General features: G+C 43.2%; 1 protein-coding gene across 1 annotated transcript in view; it reads right to left on the bottom strand.

Annotated features, from left to right (window-relative positions):
• Nucleotides 1–224: 224 nt before the first annotated feature.
• Nucleotides 225–23,694, bottom strand: part of LOC119648536 (transmembrane protease serine 9-like) — a 45,893-nt gene continuing 22,423 nt past the window's right edge. The window contains exons 5-8 of the mRNA XM_038050304.1: nucleotides 1,605–1,914; nucleotides 948–1,111; nucleotides 786–884; nucleotides 225–624 (exon numbers count right to left, since the gene is read on the bottom strand). Coding sequence (XP_037906232.1) covers nucleotides 311–624; nucleotides 786–884; nucleotides 948–1,111; nucleotides 1,605–1,914 — 887 coding nt within the window. The 3' untranslated portion in view covers nucleotides 225–310. The remainder of the gene's footprint in view (nucleotides 625–785; nucleotides 885–947; nucleotides 1,112–1,604; nucleotides 1,915–23,694) is intronic.

Raw genomic sequence — 23,694 nt, 5'->3', positions numbered from 1 at the left:
TTCTTTCCTCTGTAACATTTAACCCGGTGATTGATAAAGCCCAACTTTGGAGTCGCTTTTTGGCCAGCCATAATAATTTGGAGTCTCCACAAACTGTCCCAAAAATACCTTTCTTTCTCAGAATAACAAACTCGAGAACATCTCGTTATTGGTTTGAATAATAAATGAACTAAAAGCGATATAACTAGAAATTGAATCCAAGTATCTTTACAAAAACAACCAAGTTTGCTCGCGTATCCAGAAATATTTGCATGTTTATTTGGTGATAAATTCATCGTATGACCAATGGGTTGGCCAGAAAACATTATGATTAACGCAGTGGAATGTTTGTGCGCTTGTTGATCCAGTCCAAGTAGGATGTGATACGAGTAAAAGCAGCAGGGAAGCCCTTTTCGCAGCCGATTTTCGATCCGAACGATGTAGCTCCAACCAAAATGGGTGTCCCGTCAGCTTCGTAGACCACTAGAGGTCCACCAGAGTCGCCGTTGCATGTGGAAATACCATTTGCTCCGCCAATGCAAATGTTGTTATCGGTTGGCACAAACAAATACAAGAGTTTGCATACAGCCAAACTGGAAATTTGTGTTTCGATGTAACGTAGCACGGGGGAAATCACTGTAGACTCTGTGCAAATAAAATAGATATTATTCATACCACCCTTAAGAGAGGGGCAGTAAAAGCTCCAGGGTTTAGCCAATTTTTGAAGAAAAGACGCCAACTATGATTCGTTCCAATGGAATTCTATTCGATTCTGTTCCTTTCATCTGACGTCAACATCTACTTACCGTCTGAATCCTTTCCCCAACCTGATGCAACAGCTGGTTCTCCTTCGAAATTATTATCGACATCAGATTTACGAGGCAACTTGACGGGTTGGATTTTATCTGAAAATTGAGAAAAATTCTATGGAGTGTGTTATAATGAAGACAGTGGAATTGTGGACTAACCTGAAAATTTGACTGGCTCCGGTAATTTTATCAGCGCAATGTCATTGCGTATTTTATCCATATCCCATTCTTCATGGACAATGAACTCTGTAGATAGCATTTCGACACGGTCCTCTTCTTGTTGGATGTGATGTGCCCCGAAATGAAGCAAAACTGATTTTGCACTGAAATATGAAAACATATTGATTCTATTATGAACAAATACTGAAAAAGAGTATCTTTATTCAGGACCAAGTAATCTGAGAAAGGTTATTTTCCAGGCTTTTATCACCGCCTAGTTTGTGTTCACGTACTTTATGAAGGTTGAGTTCGTTTTGCGAAAAAAAGGTAATTCTTGAACCCATCTTACAGCATTGTGTATACCAGAAGTGGTTCCGCTACGCAATAACTCACTTTGTCTATGATGTCAATATAATAAGTTTCCCATATTGTCATATTCATAAATAAACGGAAGAACTTTAAATGGCGAAAATGGTCCCATTAAAACAGATTGATTTTCCTAATTAAGGGATGGCAAAGCAAAGCTAACTCCATGCAAAGCCAACTAATAACGCACCCGCCTAGAACAAGAACTATTCCCTCTTTTCGCAGGTATCACTTCACTTCTCAAATTTATATTACTATTCCTTATGTTTCAAAACTTAAGTATAGACTCACCCATCGGCACAATGGGCTGCAGTTAGCACCCATTGATCAGAAATCAAGGATCCACCGCAAAATGTTCTGAATTCCTCTAACTCAATCATTAGTCCAACTTGATAGGGAAATGCGTGCTTGGGTGCCTCCTGACCTCCTGTAATTCGTCCTTGATGTATTCCATTTGCTTGTATATACTTGGTTGGAAGTCCTCTAAGGACGTCTGGTAGAATATCGCGAGGATGGATTTGCGACCAATCAATTTTTGAACTTGCCGCGAGGGTAATCGTGACCGCCGCGATGATTAGAATTAGAGACCGTGCCATCGTTACTTAATAACTTCAAGAAAGCCAATTTTCCACGGGTTACTTCTCCATTTATATAGCGTAGATAGCTTGTTCAATTTGAAATATCTGTTGATAAAAACTGATTGCCATCATTTTCGGCCCCTGTGGTTGGTGAGCCATAAATTTGGAAGCGATAGGGTTTGGATTAATTAATTTATGGCAATAATTGAGATATGTTTGTCTTGAAAGTAATGCGACAAACCCGTACTTTCTGCAGCTACAAAACTATTAGGGATGTCTATATTAAGCAAGTATTTCCGGAATCGGTAGAAAAAGGCTTCAATCATACCCAATTCCGACTTTATCATCATCATTAACGGCGCAACAACCGGTATCCGATTTAAACCTGTCTTAATAAGGAACTTCAGACATCCCGGTTTTGAGCCGAGGTCCACCTGTCTGGCGTCCTGACCTACGCCATCGCTCCATCTCAGGCAGGATCTGCCTCGTCTTCTTTTCCTATCATAGATATTGTCCTTATAGACTTTCCGGGCTGGATCATCCTCATCCATATGGATTAAGTGACCCTCTCTCTCGAACGCGGCCAAGAGTTTGCAATTTTTCTTGCTAAGAACCCAAGTTGTACCGTTATTGATATCGAATGGTCTTAAGAGTAATCCTGCTGCTTTTATCTGGCCTCGCAAATTGGTCAGGCTGAGCCTAGTCAGTCTTATTAATTTCGTCGGGATATCGAATTCTCTTATGGCCGTGTACAGTTTTACCCTGGCTATGCTATCATAGGCGGCTTTAAAGTCGATGAACAGGTGGTGCAACTGTTGTCCATATTCCAACAGTTTTTCCATCGCTTGCCGCAGAGAGAAAATCTGATCTGTTGCTGATTTGCCTGGAGTGAAGCCTCTTTGGTATGGGGCAATGATGTTCTGGGCGTATGGGGCTATCCGGCCTAGCAAGATAGTGGAGAATATCTTATAGATGGTACTCAGCAACGTGATACCTCTATAATTGCTGCACTGTGTGATATCTCCCTTTTTATGTATGAGACAGATTATGCCTCGTTGCCAATCGTCAGGCATTGATTCGCTGTCCCATACCTTGAGCACAAGTTGATGAACCACTTGGTGTAACTGGTCGCCTCCATATTTAACCAATTCGGCTGTAATTCCATCGGCTCCTGGCGACTTATGATTTTTTAGCCGATGAATTGTACGGACTGTTTCTCCTAAACTTGGTGGTGGCAGTATTTGTCCATCGTCTTCAGTTGGTGGACCCTCCAACTCGCCGATGTTCTGGTTGTTCAGTAGTTCATCAAAGTACTCAACCCATCGCTCCAATATGTCCATTCTGTCGGAAATCAGATTTCCCTCTTTGTCTCGGCAGGATGAGCATCGAGGTGTATAAGGCTTCATCCTGTTGACTTGTTGGTAAAACTTGCGTGCCTGGTGCGGTTGCTCCCTGTACTTTTCTAGTTCACAGACTTGTTGGTTCTCCCAGGCTTCCTTTTTCCGTCTGTGAAGTCGCTTCTCCGCTCGACGGAGTTCGTGATAAGTCTCTGCGCGTGCCCGCGTTCTTTGAGAATGCAACATTACTCGGTATGCGGCATTCTTCCGTTCCGTTGCTAGCTTACATTCATCGTCAAACCAGCCGTTCCGACTCCTTTTGTGGCTGGGGCCAAGTATGTTTGTGGCCGTATCAATGATAACGTTCTTCAGGTGGTTGTGCAGATCATTAGTTGATGCTTCATCTCCAGGTCCTCTGTTGACTGCGGTTATTGCGGCATCCATTTCCCTCTTATAGGTGTCGCGGAGGGTTGTGTTGTGGATGGCTTCAGTGTTCACTCTCACCTGATTGTCAGAGGGGATTCTAGGCGGTATTGTTATTCGAGCTCGGAGCACCATGCCAACGAGATAGTGATCCGAGTCTATATTGGCCCCCCTATATGTTCTGACATTCATCAAGGCTGAGAGGTGGCGGCGTTCGATCAACACGTGGTCAATTTGGTTGAAAGTGGTCCCGTCTGGAGAGGCCCACGTATGTTTGTGGACCGCTTTCCGCGCAAACCAGGTACTTCCAACAACCATCTCGTGTGACCCTGCTAATTGAATAGTCCGCAGTCCGTTATCATTTGTTTTTTCGTGTAAGCTATGGGAGCCAACGTATCGCCTGAATACGGGCTCCTTCCCTACTTGACTGTTAAAATCCCCAAGTATGATTTTGATATCCTATCTGGGACAGGTTTCGAGGGTTCGTTCTACCGCCTCGCAGAAGGTATCCTTTTCCGACTCTGCAGTCTCCTCTGTAGGGGCGTGAACGTTAATGAGGCTTATATTTCTAAATTTGCCTCCCAAGCGCAGAGTGCATAGCCGTTCGCTTATGTTTTCAACCCGATAAGGTGTCATTTTTTGGCTGACTAAGAAACCTACTCCAAGCACATGGTTTATTGGATGGCCACTATAATATATGGTGCAGCGACTCATCCCCACGAAACCGATCCATGTTCAACGTATCTCTGGTAACGCCGTTACATCAGTCTTATATTGGGGCAAGGTATCGGTTAGCTGCTCAGCTGGTTCATCTCTGTACAGAGAGCGCACGTTCCATGAGAAAATGCGCAAATCGTTATTCCGTTGTTGTTGCCGGGTTCGTCGTTGAGTTATCCGTCCAGTCCGATGCTCCTGTTGTGGCTTCGTAACAAGTGGTTTTGCATGTAGGGTTGTGAGCCCTACCCAACCATCAACCTGGAGGACCAGCTGGTACAAATCGCCCCGTTTTTAGGCGCGGAAGACTCGCCTTCATCCTTCTCCATCTGCAGCTTTTCGTTAAGAAAGAGCTCTCAGCGGTCACTACGTGGAGGTGAAGATAGGGTTTGGTATTAGAGCCATTGGTGTTGGTTCAGCAGCCGTTTCCCAGGTTTTATGCTCCATCGTGGGTACCAAACCACGTTTCGCCCTGAGATCTATACTACCCTTTGACCACCAAATTTCGACTTTAGGACCATATTTTAAAGGGATCTCCTTACAAGGATTAGATAAGATTGACTTTAGGAAAATTTTGTTACACTGCGGTTGCAATATAAAGCAATGAACAGAAAGCTGAAATATTAGTGGGATTCTCGGATATAACAACTATTTTATTAATATTTTTTTGCGAAATTCTCTAATTCATGTCCCTTAGTTAGTTGATTGCAATCGCAACTCCGCGTTCCTTGTGTTTTTTACCTTTTTCTGGTTACATGAGCCCGAGTCACCAAATGGGCAACAGCATCGCGGTTCTCCTGGCTCTCCATTCTTGCCAGTGCTTCCTCCAGCCTCTTCCTTTCCTCTATAAATTTAGAATAACTGAAGAAGTTATGCTCCAGGTCCTTCGGAATACCGTCACAACTTGGGTGCTTAGGGAAGCTGTCCAGTTTTTTATCTGGTGAACAGAAGAAAGGACCTGACCTATCCCAGACAAGCCTCATCTTATGGACCAGAATACCGATCGGCGTCATTCCAGCTATCGCATTGTGTAAGTCGATCTTCAAGCCATAGGCCTTAAACTGAATTATTTTTTTGGGCTATGCATGCGGTATACAGCGCAGTTCCCCAAACAGTCACTACGTGGAGCAGTATAGACCTAATCTAGCTAGAACCCGCTTACGGGTGTATCGCGAGCTCTCAACATTTGGCACCGTCCTTTGAAAAGCCGTACTGATATTGACGGCTTACAAGCATGTTGCAAATGCTACTTAATATTTAGCCTAGCATCTATCGCCACACCGAGGTTTTTCACTGCAGGTTTGGAAGTGAAGGTGCCATTTCCTATTCTAATGTGAATGGTCGCTTCCTCACCATGTTTAAGATAAGTACCACTTCTGTTTTGTTCCCGATGAATGCAAAATCTGCATTTTTTAGTCACTTATTTATAACAGTGATTGTCTGGGATGAATACAACCATTTTGCAGTAATAACAATTTGTCTGCTATGCGAAATCCACTATCGTGGTTAGATGACTTTCAACAATAAGTTTCCCATCGCAGCGCCCTGTGGAACAGGCATTATGACAATTAACCCCTCGGTTCATCGTCCGTCTCCTTCCAAAGCTCATTTTCTACTAGATTGCTGTTGACAAGAGCAGCTAAGTAACCTGATTCACTAATTGTTGCCGGTGAGGCCACTTCTAGTTGGTCAAGTTGAATTCATTTTGCACATCAAGGGTAATCACTGCGCAATCTAACTCCACAAATATATCCGGGATCAACATAAAAGTCAGCTTAAAGGCTCCGTTTACTATTCCACCCGCGCCTACATTCCATTGAAAATAAATTTTGATCAATTTGTAAGAACAGATCGGAACATGTAATTTGCAGAGCCAGGTGTTTAACCTTTGTCCAATTACAACCCTATAGGTGTTGAGTTTTTGATTTGTATCCATCTATGCACAAAGTTTTTGAAGAATTCCTTCTTATTTTGCTGAGGTTTGTTGGAACTTCCTTTTAGACATACCCCTCTGCCTCCCAAACAGTCCTACCCATTTCTGTCGATCGGTGCTGCTTGCCTAGCTTGAAGGCGCGCTCACTAAAGATCAGACAGATCACTGCTCTCCCAGCAGTTAAGCCTTTTACTGACGAAAGTATGATGTTCCGGCATTGAGCAGTGGCATGTGATGCACTCCGTCTATAACGGTGTGAACGGTATAGTGCCTTGGACAAGCCGCAACTCCATATACATGTACCTTATGTGCTCCTCATTCTAGGTCGCAGAGGCTAACAATTGTTTAACATGATTGTCAGGCTAAGGACGATTGCCTAGTAATCACTGTACGTGTGGTGTTCACAAAGGTTCTAGGCAATATTCCGGGCTAGTGAAGGAATAATGAAACTTAACCCGCCAGCGGACATTGTTAGTCAATTCGTCAATTGTTTAACTGCGGTAAGGTCTCTATTAGAAAGCGCCACTTGCTTTGCTTCAGGAAACAAACCAACTAGAATTATATGCGGCCTATTTGTGCCCATATGAAGATGGCCACCGACTATATGCTTAGATACGCCATTCTGCGGCTTACCATTCTGTTCTGCTGAGGCAGCACAGGTCTTTGCCTCATAAATGACCTCGTCTAAGTCCTTTGCCTTATAAATGACCTTATAAATGACCTCGTCTAAGTCCTTCCACTGGAATATGAATATGTACTGTAGCACTCGCCCCATGTAAATTTCTCACTTAACAATGGAAGCCTTCGACTGTGTTCCCAACGGATGTTTTTTAGCTTCAGTATAGGATTTTCCTTTCGGTTTTTTCAGATCCTGCTGCCTTCCTTATTACATCTCTGACGGACATGTTCGTGCTTTGATATGATAACCATAATGAGGCATACTTACATTTTTTTTTAGTTGATATTTTGGCTTAAATTTAGTCCAATGGTCAGGTTTTTTTCGACTGGACATCATCTCCCTTGTTGGAGCCAGAATTTTTCCAATTGCTTCTCTCGCGCCGCTCGGTATCGTGCTCTAATTGGAGCATGGGTTTTGTGGGGAAGGGGGGGGGGGATTTCGCTCTTTTAAATACTCTCAAACAAATGCTTTTTTGGATAGAGTGAGTAAATGCGTTTACGCACTAAGTATTGGATTTTGTCAACAGACAAATAATTTGAACTACTAGACACATTACTTAGGGCTCCTACTTTTCGACCTTTTGTCTGTTCGACATCAATGAAACAGGATTTGCGCAAAGCTCCGAGTTTGCCGGTGACCTTTACGTCTCAATCCATCTTCCCGATTAGTTCCTGTCAACGGCGTTGCTTTTATTTATTGCGAGGATTTCTTTTAGCAGATCTATCCTCTGTCATTCTGGTGATCAAGCCCTCCTAGTCGTATGGACGCAGTGCCAAATTACTCCGCTGCAGGCTTGTCATGGTCTGATGCTCCACAGATAGTTATTATCAGGTCCATATTTGAATCCATGACACTGTCAGATGCTCCACAGATAGTTATTATCAGGTCCATATTTGAATCCATGACACTGTCAGATGCAGATCCTACGCCTCCGAAATATCTCCATGTGCAGTTCTAACCGCCTCAACAGCTTCCTAGAATCTCCAAATGTTCACTTTTGCGACATGGCGCGGTGGTTTAGTTGAATAAATGTCAGCCCCTCAATATTGTTACCCCAAGTTCGAAACCCGGTTATCATATATATCTGTAAGTACGATATGATTGAAACTAAACACACTCCCATTGAAATAAAATAAGAAGGAAAAAACTAAATAGTAAAAAGAGAATGTGTGAACGTCCTGTACTCTATGCAGAAGGACTCATATACCAGTTTAGCGTTTTTGTTACTAACTGTCCACGTGAACTCAACGGAAGAAGCCTACTATTAGGAGTAAGAATGAAAAAGAACTAAAGAATTACTGTGAGCGTCAAAAATAAGTAAACACCCATCTTTTTTGTATTTAAACTTTTATTGCACAACGTTTATTGATAGAAATTAAAATGTTTTATCATAGCTTGAAAGGCTCATATAATAGAAGTTTATGTCAGCACAAATACTTAAACAAAACAAAACATTTTCAAAAATAATTCATCTTGTCTTAAAATACTCATGAATTTACGCGTCAAAAGAAAGTATACAGTGGCAACACTTCTCGTTTTATTTTTAATTATTTCCGGGAATCACACAAATTTCTTTGAAACTGTTTATAAGTGAAGTAAGCAAATATAGTGCACTAATATTTTTCGTAGATTTTCTTTGTTTTTGTTTGAATAAGTGCAAAAGTATAACATTTAAGATAATGGGTAAGCAAACCACAAACGAAACACGAAAAATAATTTTAGATTTACATAAAGAAAAGAAATCTTTGCGTGAAATTGGAAAAATCGTCAGAAGGAATCATTGTACGATAAAAAAAATTATAGATAAATATACGACTCGTCATACCATTGAAAATTTACCGCGGTCTGGGCGACCTAAGAAGCTTACTGACTCCGAAATGCGGACAATTGTACGAGAAGTAAGGAATAATCCAGTTTCAAGTGCAGTAAACATATCAAAGAAAATAGCTGAGACTTCAGGCAAATCAGTGAGTGCAAGCACAATTCGAAGAGCGCTCCACAAAAATGGTCTACATGGCAGAGTGCCACCTAAGAAACCCTATATTTCTAAAGCGAATCAAAAGAAGCGTATAAAATTCGCCAGAAAGTACCAAAATGAGGCTCCAAACTTTTGGGAAAACATTTTATACTCCGATGAGAGTAAATTTGAAATATTTGGGGCGAAAAAGCCACCAAAAATATGGCGAGCGGAAAATGAAGCATTTCTCGACAAGTGCGTTACAAGCACCATAAAGCACGGTGGAGGCTCAGTTATGGTCTGGGGATGTATGGCGGCATCCGGAGTTGGAAATCTAGTTTTCATCGAGTCTAAAATGACTAAAATAGACTATTTAAATATACTGAGGGACAATATCACTCTTAGTGCTGACAAATTGGGGCTGTCGGGAAACTGGATCTTTCAGCACGATAACGATCCAAAACATACGTCCCACATTGTTAAGGAATGGTTGTTACACCGAACGCCAAAAACCCTTGATCACCCACCGCAGTCCCCAGACCTTAATCCTATCGAGCATTTGTGGGAGCACCTTGACAGGAAAATCAGACAAAGAAGCATTTCCAACAAGGACGACCTAAAAAGGGCTTTAATCGAAGAATGGAACAACATTTCTCCAGATATTACAAAAAATCTTGTCAAATCAATGCCTAAAAGACTGAATGCTGTTCTAAAGTCACATGGAAAACAAACTAAATATTAAAAATTATTTCTAATTAATTATTGGATATTATTTCTTAGAGAAGTAAATTCTGTATACTTTCTTTTGACGCGTAAAATCAGCAGTATTTTGAAGCATTAATAATTTTTTGAAACGGTATTTTGTTTTGTTTAACTTTTTTTTCAGATTTGAACTTCTATTATATAATACTTTTAACCGGTGATGAAGCATGTTAATTTTTATCAGTAACTGCTATGAAATTAAAGCTTAAATACGAAAAAATTAAGTGTTTACTTATTTTTGACGCTCACAGTATGTGCGCTGTTTAATTAGCTTGTTTCACGGGTCGACTACTAAGAATACGTCCGCACTCACCGGCGGTCGGAACAAAAAGGAAGTGGTAGTGCAACACGCCGGCCTCTTGCCAGGCTGCCAGCTGTGTCGGCGGCAGTTCAGTGCGTCGGCGGAGGTGTTCTCACCGCCGACAATGCAGTCGGTGGTTCTTGCCTCCAATGTGCCGCCATACTATTATATCAACTTCGCAAAAAGAACCGGACCGGTGTACGCCCGGGGTAGCGCTGCCGAGTAGCGCCGCAAAACCTGCCAACAGTTATTGGCATTATAGTCTTAACCAATCATGATCCGCTCCTAAGCTCCGAACGAAGACAAAGCTATCCCCTCGCTTTTGGATTCTAATTTGAAGACGGCTGTCACCTTGAACCAAGATAGCAATGTTATGTATCTAATAAATCAAGACACCAGAAGCTGTTGCCCTGTGTCTAGTAATGTTCGCTCATTAGCACTAATTCAGATTTTACCATAACATTGAACTAGGCTACCAACTATTGGGCGGCTGCGCTACGATTAAAGGTGATTTGTAAAACACCGACCAAGTTAGCTGTATCCTAGTCCTCCACGGTTTCGCCCTGAAGATCGCACAAATCTTCGTTTCGTTTCCCAGCTGCCTGCATCTACGGTCTGTTATTATTAGCGTCTGCCGTTATTAACGCGAAATGGTAGACATATTCCACCCACAGCGAGCCTCGGCCTCGAGAATTCAAATAGGTGGTACCTATCCGGATATTGGCTTGTTACAGGACATTTATGCTTGATAGTAGCTTCCACTTCGGTTTTTCCTGTAAGACAGTCGCGATTCACAGAGCATGAGATTATCGGTTGTGTTCGGACCTAATTAAACAATAATTAGACCGGATTTAGTCTTCTGTATAGTTGACACTTTTGCTTCACTAATTCGGATTTAATTTTATAGCGGATCTCATCGAGGGCTTCGGCAACGGTCTCCACCTTCGTCGGTTTGACGAACAGGCAGCGGTCCAGTTCTCTTTGCTTTCTTTAACTTTTGTTTTTTTGCTTGGCCATTCGTATCTACCTTCACTTCAGGCAGACGGTACTGCTGATTATTTCCTCTTGTTCTTCTTTTTTTGTGCCATGGAGACTACCTGGATGGAATCTCATCCAGGGCCATCATCCTTCTTTCGCTCCTTGACCAGTTTGCTTCATACTAGACTATCTGTCGCCCGTGTGGGGCTAATGTTGCTCGCAACGGGAATTACGACTGAACATACTCGTAGGCAGCTACGATTCAGCAGATCTTTGAGTTCCACCAACTCTTTTTTCGCGTTTTTCCTGACTTTTTCTGGAGATAATTTGTAGACTCTAGGGAGTCAATTCAACCGAGGATCAAAGCCAACGATTTTTTCTGGGCTTCTTTCCGGTGCATCAACACTGCAGAGTATTGGAATTGCAGTCTTCGCATCGGCAGTCATATCATTTCGGGAGACTTCCTTTGCATTTAGCCGTATACGCTTTGAAGTTTCGTCGAGCATTGCAGTCCTTGATGCCTCCTTAACTGAGCGCTGCAGCGTACGACACATTTTCATACTGTGCTATACAACCAGTTTTCCCTCCTCCCCAGAGAGGACTCTGTTTCATTCATTCCTTTGATTTCGATCATAGTTAAAAATAAAACTTGATCAGAGATAATGCAGGTGATGGTTTCACATTCAATATTTAGGATTCTTACATCCAAAATGCATGCTTAACCTGGAAAATCTAATCTAATACAGATGCATTTATGTACCTTATTCGTCTTTATTGAATATCAAAGACTAATTAGTTATAGTCTCAGCGTAAATTATGGTCCCAAAACGATTCACATCAACGAACCAATGATTTCCGAGATATCTGAAGTACAGATTACACTTGTACCTTTCCTAGAGATTGAAATCCGGTTTCCTTCGAATATCTCAATTCATTTGTTCGATTTCGGTTAATCAAAAGTCATGCCCCCCAGTTCAATCGATTGATTTGGAGTGGGAGGATGCGATCCGAAGACAAATTGAAAAGAAATCAAAATTCCCAGGCATCTTTCAGATGCCCTCTTTCAATATGCTAATAGAAAAAATGATGAAAAAGGCAACAACGGATTGAACAGATCACATTGAAAAATGTGAAATTTGTTCACAAGCGTATGTAGAGCAGTAGACTCAAAACTCCCAGTGAAAACAGCAAATGGTTTTTCTAGAGCTACTATGCAGAGCCGTTGATAACTGAGGATCCACTGCGATGAAAAAGATGCATAGATTATTCACAGTCCTTCGGTGCTCAGAGGTGACGAGGAGGCGGAAGGGACAACAACCCTCTCAGTCGAGTCAGCATCAAGCGGCCACAGATAACCCCCAAGAGGTGGCACCGGCAAACACAGTATTCAGTTTGATTTGCCGGTCGTGATACAGTAGGTGAATGTTCCAAGAGCTTGGGTGATCCAACCTGAATCTACATGGGATTCATCTGAATCCGGCCACAAAGCCTCAACAGAAACAGAGTTGGCAGTCCGAGTTCATATATCTCCGGTTATTTATAGCTAACTCCTTGCGGATTGGGGTTCTGCCGACATCGTGGACAGAGCTCCTTTTGGACTCAAGCGTGGAATCGCCCTGCACAACTCGGGTGAAATACTCCTTAGAGAGCAAAGTAGAGGCTTTCAGTAGGTCCTGCATCGACCAGTATGAATACCGAGTATGCACTCAGTATAAACTGGTACCGTTGCCAGTCGCCAGTCATAGCGAGGCTCTGATTATGGTCTCCAAATCAATCCGTGTTTCGAGAAAATCATAAAGTTAGGTCGGCACAGCGGCTACGCACGTAAAACCACTTGCTCCTCCAAGATTGTATTTTTCATATGAATACCGAAAGTTAATTGAAAAAGGGATCACACGATCACAGAATGAGCACAAATATTCAGTGATAGTTTGTTTTGAAGATTATTTAGGAAAGGGTTATATATTGACCTATTTCTTCTTCTTCTTGTAGATCCCCTTCTGAAACATCATTTGACCTTCATGATGGGCATTGTACATCATCAGATCTGGTTGATAATGTATCCTGGTTTATTTCTTTACGAATTTTTCAATTAGGGATTATCTCTAGTAGTGATACATAAACAATGAGCACAAAATAACGTTCATAGTTCATTCAGTAAATTCTCTTCTTTATCTAATCTAGATATTTGATGTGGGTTCTGCGGTTGTAAAAATGACGGAGGTTAATTTATTGGCCAAGCAATTCAAAATCGATTAAATTGAAATCAATAATATAAGTGTCTGTTATTCACAGTCATAAATCAAACGTAACAACAGAGAAATGGGAATTTCACAATCTATTAATATCATTTTAATTAAATATTTAACCCATAACATATGCAGGTTTTGGGTTCCTGAAAGTATGAGACGAAATCCGGAAGATCAACGCTTCAGGTATGAGAGATCTTCTATATTTCTTCTTCTTCCGTAGAAGGCGCCTTTATAGAATATCTACATAAACAGGGTCTTCCCCACCGTTCGAATCAAACTAGATGTTACGGAGCCATAAAAGGGACTTCGGATTGGGTTGATTTTATAACGAGCACCCGGCAATGAAAACAAAGACGATTTGCACATTTTCTCATGGATCGTAGCTGGCCTTGTCTCAATATAACACTGATGTCAAGGCGTTGCACGAGATGCAGTAAACTTTTATTTTATTGCTCGTGGAAAACATATGGATATTTCGATGACTGTTCGCCGCTTCCTCAGTGCTAAGGTTCGATTCGAATGCCGATTAGGGTTCGACAGAGATCCTATCCTAGGCAGCCAAAAGATGAAATTGAAAATATGAACGAACGACTCTGCGGCTCTCCGTTTGCTAGGCAAGTTCCAAAATATAAGCTTCATTAACGGCTCCTTAGGAGACTCAAGAGTCGGAGAAGGACCTCTCTTATGAAACAGTGGAATTGCAACTTTGAGTCTGTCCCCGATAGATATCAAAATCATACTTTCCGATTTTAACAGCGAAGTAGATGCGGAGCCTGCATTCATGCTATGCGTCAGTTCTAATAGTTTGCATAAAATTACCAATGATAACTGACTGAAAATTATTCAACTACAAGTGGCAAAGGAAATGGTCGTCGGAAGTATCCGGTTTGCGCGGAAATATATCTATAAACAAACCTGGGCTCCTTCAGACGTAGTTTGTAGAATGTGGAAGAATAGTTGAACCAAATTAAGGACACGATCCACAAGGCGGCCTATGCAACCCTCGGGGCCACCAAACCAGGTAAGCGGCACATCAACCAAGATACTTGGCTTTGAAATGAAGGTCCCTGAAAAGAAACGCCTCTGCCACAAGTTTCTCGATGATAAAACGGTCGCTGACTGGCAATTTATAAGAATGCTGATCCTCCACTTCCACAAACATTGCCTACATTTGGACCAATTCCACCTGGTGCTCAGAGGTGGCGGTGAGGAAGACGGGGCGATAACCCTGTCGGCCAAACCAAAACCAAATAGCCGAGGAGAACCTCAATAGTGGTGGCACCGGGAGACGCAGTACTCACTTTGGTTTGCCGGCCGTGATGCAGTAGGCGAATGCTCCAAAGGCCTAATTAGGGCGATCAGACCCGAGTCTGCACGGGGACTGATCTGAAGTGGTAATTGGCCACGAAACCTTGCCAGGGGTATACTGGTACCATGGGAACCGGGATAGCCCCTGGACTCTCATACTTCGGGTGAACTCCCGTTGTATGTGAGTACAGCTCGGTTATTTTTGGTAGGCCCCCTAGTGGGAGTTTCATGGGGGTTTGGTTATGCTAAAGCGAGAACAGACCTTCGGGCCTCGGCATGGTGTTGCGTTTCAACACGGGTGCCGTACTCCTTAGTTCGGTAGAGATTTAAGTATGTCTTGCATCCACCAGTATGAATGCTAAGCCATGTCTCAGCGGGGCTCTGATTGTGGTCACAAAGTCAATTCTTGTCTTAAGAAGACCGTAGGATTAAATCTCCACGACAGGTACCTACGTTAAATACTCAAGGGCTTAACTGTCAGCGTCACTGGAGTCATAGCAATAAAGCAATAAAATGAATGAAATCGGGGAAAACAAAAGGACCTGACGACATCGCATCTAAGCTCTGGAAAGCGAAGAGCTGGGACTCAACACTGAGGCTGATTGAATTCTTTAATCGGGTTATTCAGCAAAATAGAACACCATCTGACTGGCAAGAAAGTACCACAGTATACCCAATATGGAAAAACAAAGGTAATTGACCAGAATGTTCTTGCTAGCTATTCTATGCTATGGCAAAAACAATACACGGGGATAATTGAATCGATATGCTGACAAAATTGATAAGACTGACTAGGCTGAACCTGACCGATGTGCGAAACCAAATAGAAGTGGCAGGATCACTCATGCAACCTTTGAATCCCAAACACTGACCTAAGGCATGAGGGTCTACTATTCTACCTAAGGTCGAAAATCGCAACCGATAACACCCACAACGACGAAATCCACCCGCGGTTGTGCAGCCAACAGAGCCTATTTCAGCTTACAAAAATTGTTTAGCTCGAAACCTTACATCATAGGGTCAAACAAAACAACGATCTTGCCAGTCCTCATGTTCGAATTCTTTTTGCAAGCAAAATTGCGAAGTATTAGGCGCATTCCAAAGAAGATTTCTTCGAAGCCTTTTTTTGCCCTCTATAGGAGAATGAACGATCCGGCTCAATAGGTTGTGGTGGGCGGGTCACCTAATCCTTATGGGTGAAGATGATCCAGCCCGGAAATTCTATAGGAACAATATTTATGGTCGAAAAAGAAAACGTAGGAGACCCTGTCTGAGATGGAGCGTTAGCGTGGCTGTTTGCTAGGTAGAATTGGGGATCCTCGGCGTAAAGCCGGGATGCCTAGAGACCAAACACCAGTTATTTCGCTGTTGATGATAATGATCTCTACATCTTTAGAATGCGGCTAAAAGTTCCGAATTTGGTTTGCTTATGACAGAACTTAACACAAAATATATGATACATCACGATCTCTGCCACAGCCTAGCGGAAATGAGCATGCTCGTCTTGTTATCTGTTGTTATATCTATCTCCACTAGACTAGTACCATTTGCCATTGTTGTTGATACTGATGGTGGTACTATAAATTTAAACTTGTTTCGTCGGCGTGTAGTTCCAACTGTTATGCCGTCTGATCAATTCGATCAAAGGCTTCCTGTAAAGCAGCTTCACCGCTGCAAAAAACAACCTTGTCAATGGATGGATTAGCAAGTAAGTCAGTTAGTGAGGGTGATATCTCTCATGCCAATTTTGAGTCTAATCTTTTTTTAACGCCAAATTGAAGGCAACAGCCGAACTTTTCGAAAAGTTCCTCTCCTTCCTCCTAAAAGTTGCGTCATTATTACTGCGGTGACCTACTTGTCGACCCGAGCCAAGAGCACGCATAGGCCGTTTTTTGCTTTTAAAGTTTTGTGGGAAATATTAAAATTTATTCAATGTCTGTCTGTCCGTATGTCCGTCTGTCTGTTTGTCACACTCGATTTACTCAGAAACGGCTGAACCGATTGTCACGAAATTTGGTGAAAACATGTGGTTTGTGTGTCTCCGCATCATTTTGCATTGGGATTAAGAGAGGGGCTCCATGCATGCAAGAGGAGTGTGTACATTTTTTTTCACAAAATATAGTCATGTGGTTACAGATGGAACATCTGGATTAGCACTTTTCGAAAAGGATCTTGTTTCTGACATTGGGTGAAACGCGGGAGAGGGAAGACTCAAAATGTGTGTCCTGGCCTGTTCTCAAAACCTATCCAACCGAACAATCTAAAAAAAATTACAGTGATGTAACATCTAGGCCTCAAAATACATCCCATTTCGATATCTGCTCAAATAAAGCTAATAATAGCATATTACTATATTTTAGAAATTTATCTGAAAAACCCCTTTGGATTCATTCAAACAAATTTGGCATCAGTATGAGTGATAATATAAGACACAATTGTGGAAAGTTTGAAGACAGTTCAACTATAACTAACAAAGTTATAGAAGGACAAAATTGTGTATTCCACGTGAATTCGTTGTACTTTGACATGTGTGGCGTCATCATCATATACACAGAACTCATATCGCAAACGATCTACTGAATGGCGGCCGCACTAATTTGAGTAGCAACTCGCTCCGTTCCGTTGTTCAGTAGATGGCGGACTCAGGGAGTTTTGAATTTCGTCAGGCCTGGCTGGCTTTTCAACGGGGGTGGGTTTTGGTAGACTCAGAAAATTTCATGAATCCGAGCGTTTGATTGACGGATTTGTCAAGGAAAAAGTGATGAACTTGTAACAATTTTTCGGAAGGAATTCTTTGGCAGTTGATTGAACAGTCACAGTCTTTCTGTCACTGCAAATAGGTTCCCTGTTCTTAGTCAGAACGAATTTGCTGTAGCATTTTTACATCTTGGAACATATTTTACCCGGGCTTGATATCTGCTAATTTGCGGGTTAGCTTTTTGTTACGGAATTTCGCTTCCATTTCCCAGATTAACATACTGAGGCAGATGATCCAAAGAGCCATGCTTTATACTCAGCATTAACTCTATTTCCGTTCTTACGAAACGCTTAAGATTTATGCGTTAAATTTGTCTGACCTTCAGGTGTGAAGAAATGAGTTGTACCGGTACTCATCGTCATTAATAACCTTTGTATTTCTGCGTGCCGTATTCATGGCGTCTATCGTCAAAATGATTTCTTCGTCGATTTCTTTATCCTATAAATTACGGGTGGTTGCGATTTTTTTCAAGTTCAATCTTGGTGTTAAATCTGATTTGAATATATGCCACTTCGCCTGGGCGAAAGATCTGACAATTGTCATTACTCACTTTTGTGCAGAGTTGGGGAGCAGTCTGAGTTCCACTGCATAGTTGTCGGACATACCTGGCAAGGCTTTAAAGGAGACTACTTGAAAGTTTTGTCTTATTTCCTCAATCAGCAGGAAGTAGGAAGGATTGACTAAAAGGTGTTTTTGGTGAATTCGATAAGGCTATCTCAAGGTCGGTTGGTATGAAAGAGTTGTGGATGCATTTCAGGAGGGTTTACCCATTTAGGTTGACTGCCGTATCGTCTCAGAAGATGCGCCGTGAATTTAACTCGTCACCGAGGGAAAGTTATTAAGATTTTAAGTTGACATTTATTTCTATAGGTTGAGAATTATGTTAGTTTCATAACAGCGAAGTTACGCTGCTCGTGGGTGGGGGGCTGAAGAAAGCGCTTCAACTAATCCACGGAAAGCGTTGGTGTGTGGATTGGGAACTGGTTGAACAGCCGCTACGGCCGAGTTGAGCGTAAAAGACCCCAGGATTTGTCAAACTTTGTGAGAGTTGTGTCACCGTCCGCTTGACACGAAAGACTTCCGTTGTTTTCCGATTTTTGGCAGCCTCCCTTCTGGCTACTATCTCTTTGTAGGCTGGGCATCTGCGACAACTCGCAGGGTGGCCAGCTTGTCTGCATTGCAACAGTGCGGCATTTCATAATTTGCTGGTCCAATGCATCCCCCCTCCCCTCTCGCGTGGATGGCTCTCTGTATACTTAACGCACCTGTATACAATCGTACAGTTTATGCCGATGTGCGCTAAGTTCTGGCAGTTAAAGCGCTGCACCTGCTCAATTAGCTTTACGTTTTCAAACGCCATCTTTTGATGAAGAATTTACGTAATTTTTAAACCTTGAATGACCTCTTGAGCGGGTTCGAAGGTAACCACGAACAACCTCGATCGCAATTTAATCGGGAGCGTGGGGATTTCCAAGTGGAGAGCTTTATCCTGTTTGGTCACAAGGTACGAACGAACGTATTTTAAGCTGGGGGTATCCAAATTTTAATCGATAATTAGGAACTGCGTTCTTAATTAAGAAGGGTAATTGTACAGGCGTTCAGTCGTAGCTCTTTAAGAAGAGTGAAAATCTTTCCATGATCCTCGACGGACTCCGCGAATATATTCATGTTTTTAAAGGCTACTTTCAATCCGCTTTGTCAAACTCGCTAACGTTGTGGTCTATTCACAATGATAGGTGGAATCTCCTCCTTTTTTCAAAACAGAGGGCTGGTTCGCATGGAACTGCGAAGGAGATGAAGAGGATGTCTGTGGAGCTTTTACATGCTTACCACCAACCTGCTTCTTAGTTCTCTTTTTGCGAACTGCTAGAAAGTTGAATGTGTCCCCATTAGTTGTTTTATACCCGTCTAGACTATTTCCAAGATCATGTCTATCGTTGTTGCTGGTTATATGTTGATGTTAGATTATGCCGCTTGCTGCTCTTGTTCTCGTAGCTAATCCGCTTCATGTAGATGGCACTGCTGCCGCGGTTGAAGCTTCTCTTCTACGACGATTCGTAACTCCTCTTGAAATTTAAGGATGAGTGTTTGCTAGTATTCAAGCTAATGTGCCCTAAATGCTTTTCCTTCTTCTGCTCTTGAATTTAGCTTAGGATGACCGACTTCCACCCCAACTGTTCTACGGGGCCCAACATCCCCCTTGGTGTTACCAGATGGCCGTTAGCTGCTGCTCGGGTATCACTTTAATTAAACTAGAGAAGCTTTTTTAGAAAAAAGGGAAAATTTTTTCTCAAAATGCAGCATTACTCGCTTCGACTGCTCGGAGCAGACTGCATTGCTCGTATTATTTTTGAAGATAACGTGATTTCCAAATGTAAAAAATTAGACGATAGCGATTTCCATATACACAATCCATCATATTTGCATTAAAGTTTTACTATCCAAAAAGAAATCCTCATAGAAATCTGTATCTTGAAACTGGAAGAATAGTGCAACCGCAGTATTGCTACTTTGCACAATAAAAGCTTAAATATGAAAAATAAATTTTTACACAGTGAAGCTTTCCCAGTTTTCATACATACGTACTTTCTTCCTATGTGTGCTTTTCAGTCAATTTACGCGTATGAATGTACAGGGTACGGCAGCATAACTTCCTTTTTTAAAATGCGCGCCACTCAGTTAGTTGATGTCATAGCGGAGCGCTAGTGGTCTCGTTCAAGAGGAGATACTGTAAAGTTTTTTTCCCGACACGGTTCAGTCGCCATCATGCGTTGGAATAGTGAGGAGCGTCCCTTTTTCGTTGAGGTTTACTTTCCAAGCGGATGTTCGGTTATTGCAACACAGCGTGCATTTCGGAATCGCTTTAATTTAGCCCCGTTGGCTCCCGTCCCACACCGCAAATCAATTGTTACATAGGTCACTACATTCAGACAAACTGCAAGTGCGACAAAAGGAAGAACTGGAGTCCATCGGCCCGTTAGATCACCTGAGAACATTGAAGCAGTGAGAGCGTCAATGTTGCGATCGCCACGGCGTTCTACGCGCAAACACGCATCTGCCCTTGGACTATCCGATCGTTCTGTGAGAAGAATTCTTCGTGATGATCTTCATTTTCATCCCTATAAGATGGCGATAGTGCAGGAACTTTCAGAACGTGACTTCAATTCTTGGATGAACGCGTATGAGCTTCTTCTTGATGTCGTTCCCGAGGGTGCTATTGGTTTTTTTAGTGATGAAACCCATTTTCATTTGTGTGGGTCGGTTAACAAACAAAACATGCGCTACTGGGCTGACACCAACCCTCCAGAATTGCATCAAAAGCCTTTGCATTCACCCAAAGTCACAGTGTGGTGTGCAATTTCCTCAGCTGGAATTATTGGTCCCTGGTTTTTTGAGGAAAATGAGGTTACAGTGACATGCTACAGGATTTTTTTTCCCACGGCTAGAAAATTTGGATTTGGGGGACACTTGGTTCCAATAAGACGGTGCAACAGCACACACTTCAAGAGCATCGATGGCTGTTTTGAGGAAACACTTTCCAGAGCGCCTTATCTCAATTAGAGGCGATTCGGAATGGCCGGCACGCTCTCCCGATCTGTCCGCTTGTGATTTTCTTCTATGGGGTTTTTTGAAATCCCGTGTTTATGTGAACCGTCCAAGAAGCCTACAAGATTTGAAGACCAACGTCCAAGAAGAAATTGCCAACATAACACCTGCTATGCTAACAAGAGTCATGACAAACGCCATAAATCGGTTTACGCAATGTATGGAGAATGGGGGACGTCACCTAACAGATTTGATCTTCAAAACAATGTAAATAAAAGCTTAAGACATGTACCTACATTATGAAAAATAAATAAATATTTTCCGATGCATACAATAGTTTTTATGGGGTCAAGCAGTGTACTGCAGGATAGACTGATGCGGAACATAGCTCCCTGAGGCCAACCTATCTTTGTCTAAGGATGAGTTGTCTCTCCTCTGGGACGGTGTGTGCCTTTTCAGGGGCCAAGCCTCTCGTCTACCAAGACCGTTAGTGAGTGGTGATAGCCACACCCTGTACGAGGTGACCCTACTATTAACAAAACGCTACGGATCTAGACTGGGGAGTCGAAAAACACCTCCCCCAATCCAGGGTGTCATGCGAACCGTGCCCATTGGATAGTTTGCAGTCAGGGGTAACTGACTGTATTCGAACGGAGCCTCACTGATACCTGGTCGCCTCAGTGAGTAAGTTAGATCTTACCGTGCTACGGGGGGCTATGGCACGGCGGACCTCTTAACCCCCATACTCGTGGGAATCAAATGAGTACTAAATTGGAAAAAAAAAACAAAAACCAAAAAAGCGGGGCCCCGTACCGCACCAAAACTGGTTAATCAGGTGGAGGCACGTCTCCGAATTACTGAAAGCCAGGTGACTACACCCAAGAAGGGAGAAGTTGGGACGTCAAGCAGTGGATCCAAGGTGAGCATTGGTATACTGCATGGACTACAGCCAACGAACACCACTGCTCAAAGAGCAGGGACCAGCAAAAGTACGTCTGAGATAAACATAACAGACGTCAGGAAGGAGACAGGTCTCAGTGGCGCCGGGGTTAAATGGTACCTGCGCTATCTGAAGGAAGGCCTGAAACCAGAAGAGGCCCTTAAGAAGGCTCAGGACAGACCTAAGCCATCTCTACCGGAGCCGAGAAAGCGGGGAGCAGCAGAGATCAGCCCGCATGAAGGGAATGCCCCCAAAAAACCCAGACCTGAACCCACGGGAGGAGAAAACCCGGGCAGGTCAGGAGTGAAGGCAGGACCCAGGAAGCCCGGCATTAGCTATGCTAGTGCGGTCAAGGGCATTCGGCTGGCCATACTGCCAAAAAGGTTTCCCGAGCAAATACTCACTCGGGAGGAACAGGAAACCATTGAAGAACTGGTCGTCAAGCAGATGATCAAGGGATGGACGTCAAAACTGGTGTTCACCGGGATACGCTTTCGACCAGGCCTTATACTGGTGGACTGCGCGACGGAAGGTACCGCAGAATGGGTCAGAACCATAATTCCTAGATTGCCAGGCTGGGAAGGGGTGGAACTGTCAACATGTGCTGGAGATGATATACCAGGAGCCCACATGGTGACAGTTTTTCTCCCAAAGGCCGCGGCAATAGTAACAGAAGACCTCATGAGACTCCTAATTGCTCAGAACGAAGATCTCCATACTCGACTATGGAGAGTCTTCAGAAGCAAGGTGGAGGGAAAGGGTAAACTCCTCACGATCGGGGTAGATGACCGATCCCTAGAGGCAATTAAACGTCGGAGTTGTCATATCAACTACCGATTTGGCAACATACCCGTGCATGTGCACAAGGAAAAGCCAAGGAAAGAAACCTCGGAGGAGGCATCGGGTGGAAAACTTACCGAGGTCCCTGAAGAAGTCGCGGAAGCCATAGAGGCGGAAAGAACGGGATCAACCAGGGAAATAGACCTGCTGCCCAGTGAAGAGCAGAAGCTGGACGACCTAGACCTAGGACTGCTAGGGCTCGGGGTGGACAGCGACGCGCAGGAAAGCGCCATGTCGGAGGAGGAGGGTGACACTCCGACAGTGGAGAAGAGCTCCAAACAATAACGGAGCCAATGGCCAGCACTAGGATAGCCCAGATAAACCTCCACCATGCGAGAGCTGCATCTGCAGTGATTGCAAGGGCAAATTCCAAGGAGAACATTGGAATAGTGCTGGCTCAGGAGCCCTGGGTGTACCGGGGGCAGATTCGCGGTCTGCAAGGAGGAGACATGCAGGTAATTTGGGACTCGTCTTGTGAAAAACCAAGAGCTTGCATAATTCTCAAACGTAATCTAAAATACATATGTCTTTCAGAGTTCTTAACCGGGGACCTTGTGGCTATCCAAGTCTCATTGGAAGCCGGGAGGAGCACTCGAAAGGTAGTGGTAGCATCGGGATACTTCCCAGGAGACGAGAGCCGGGCTCCACCGGAACAAGTCGCAAAGCTGACGGAGTATTGCGAGGAGAGGGCGTTACCACTTCTTCTCGGCTGCGATGCCAACGCCCACCACGTAGTGTGGGGAAGCAGTGACACTAATCGTAGAGGTGAGTACCTTCTCGAATTTATTCTTAGTAATAAGTTAGAAATATACAACGTAGGGAACACTCCAACATTTGTGACCAGCACCAGACAAGAGGTACTAGATATAACTCTAGGAAATACCCTAATGAACGGGATGGTTAGGAATTGGAGGGTGTCGGATGAACCCTCAATGTCTGATCACAGGATAATCAGATTCGACATTGAGGGTAACTCCGAAATAAAAAGAATAATAAGGAATCCCAAGAGAACGGATTGGGAATCCTACATAATGCACCTGAGCAACAACATTGCCCACGTTCAAGGGAGCGGTGA

Source organism: Hermetia illucens, chromosome 2 (assembly GCF_905115235.1).
Source record: "Hermetia illucens chromosome 2, iHerIll2.2.curated.20191125, whole genome shotgun sequence".
NCBI lineage: Eukaryota > Metazoa > Arthropoda > Insecta > Diptera > Stratiomyidae > Hermetia > Hermetia illucens.
Note: the sequence above shows the minus strand (reverse complement) of the source record. Positions and strands in the feature narration are given on the sequence as shown.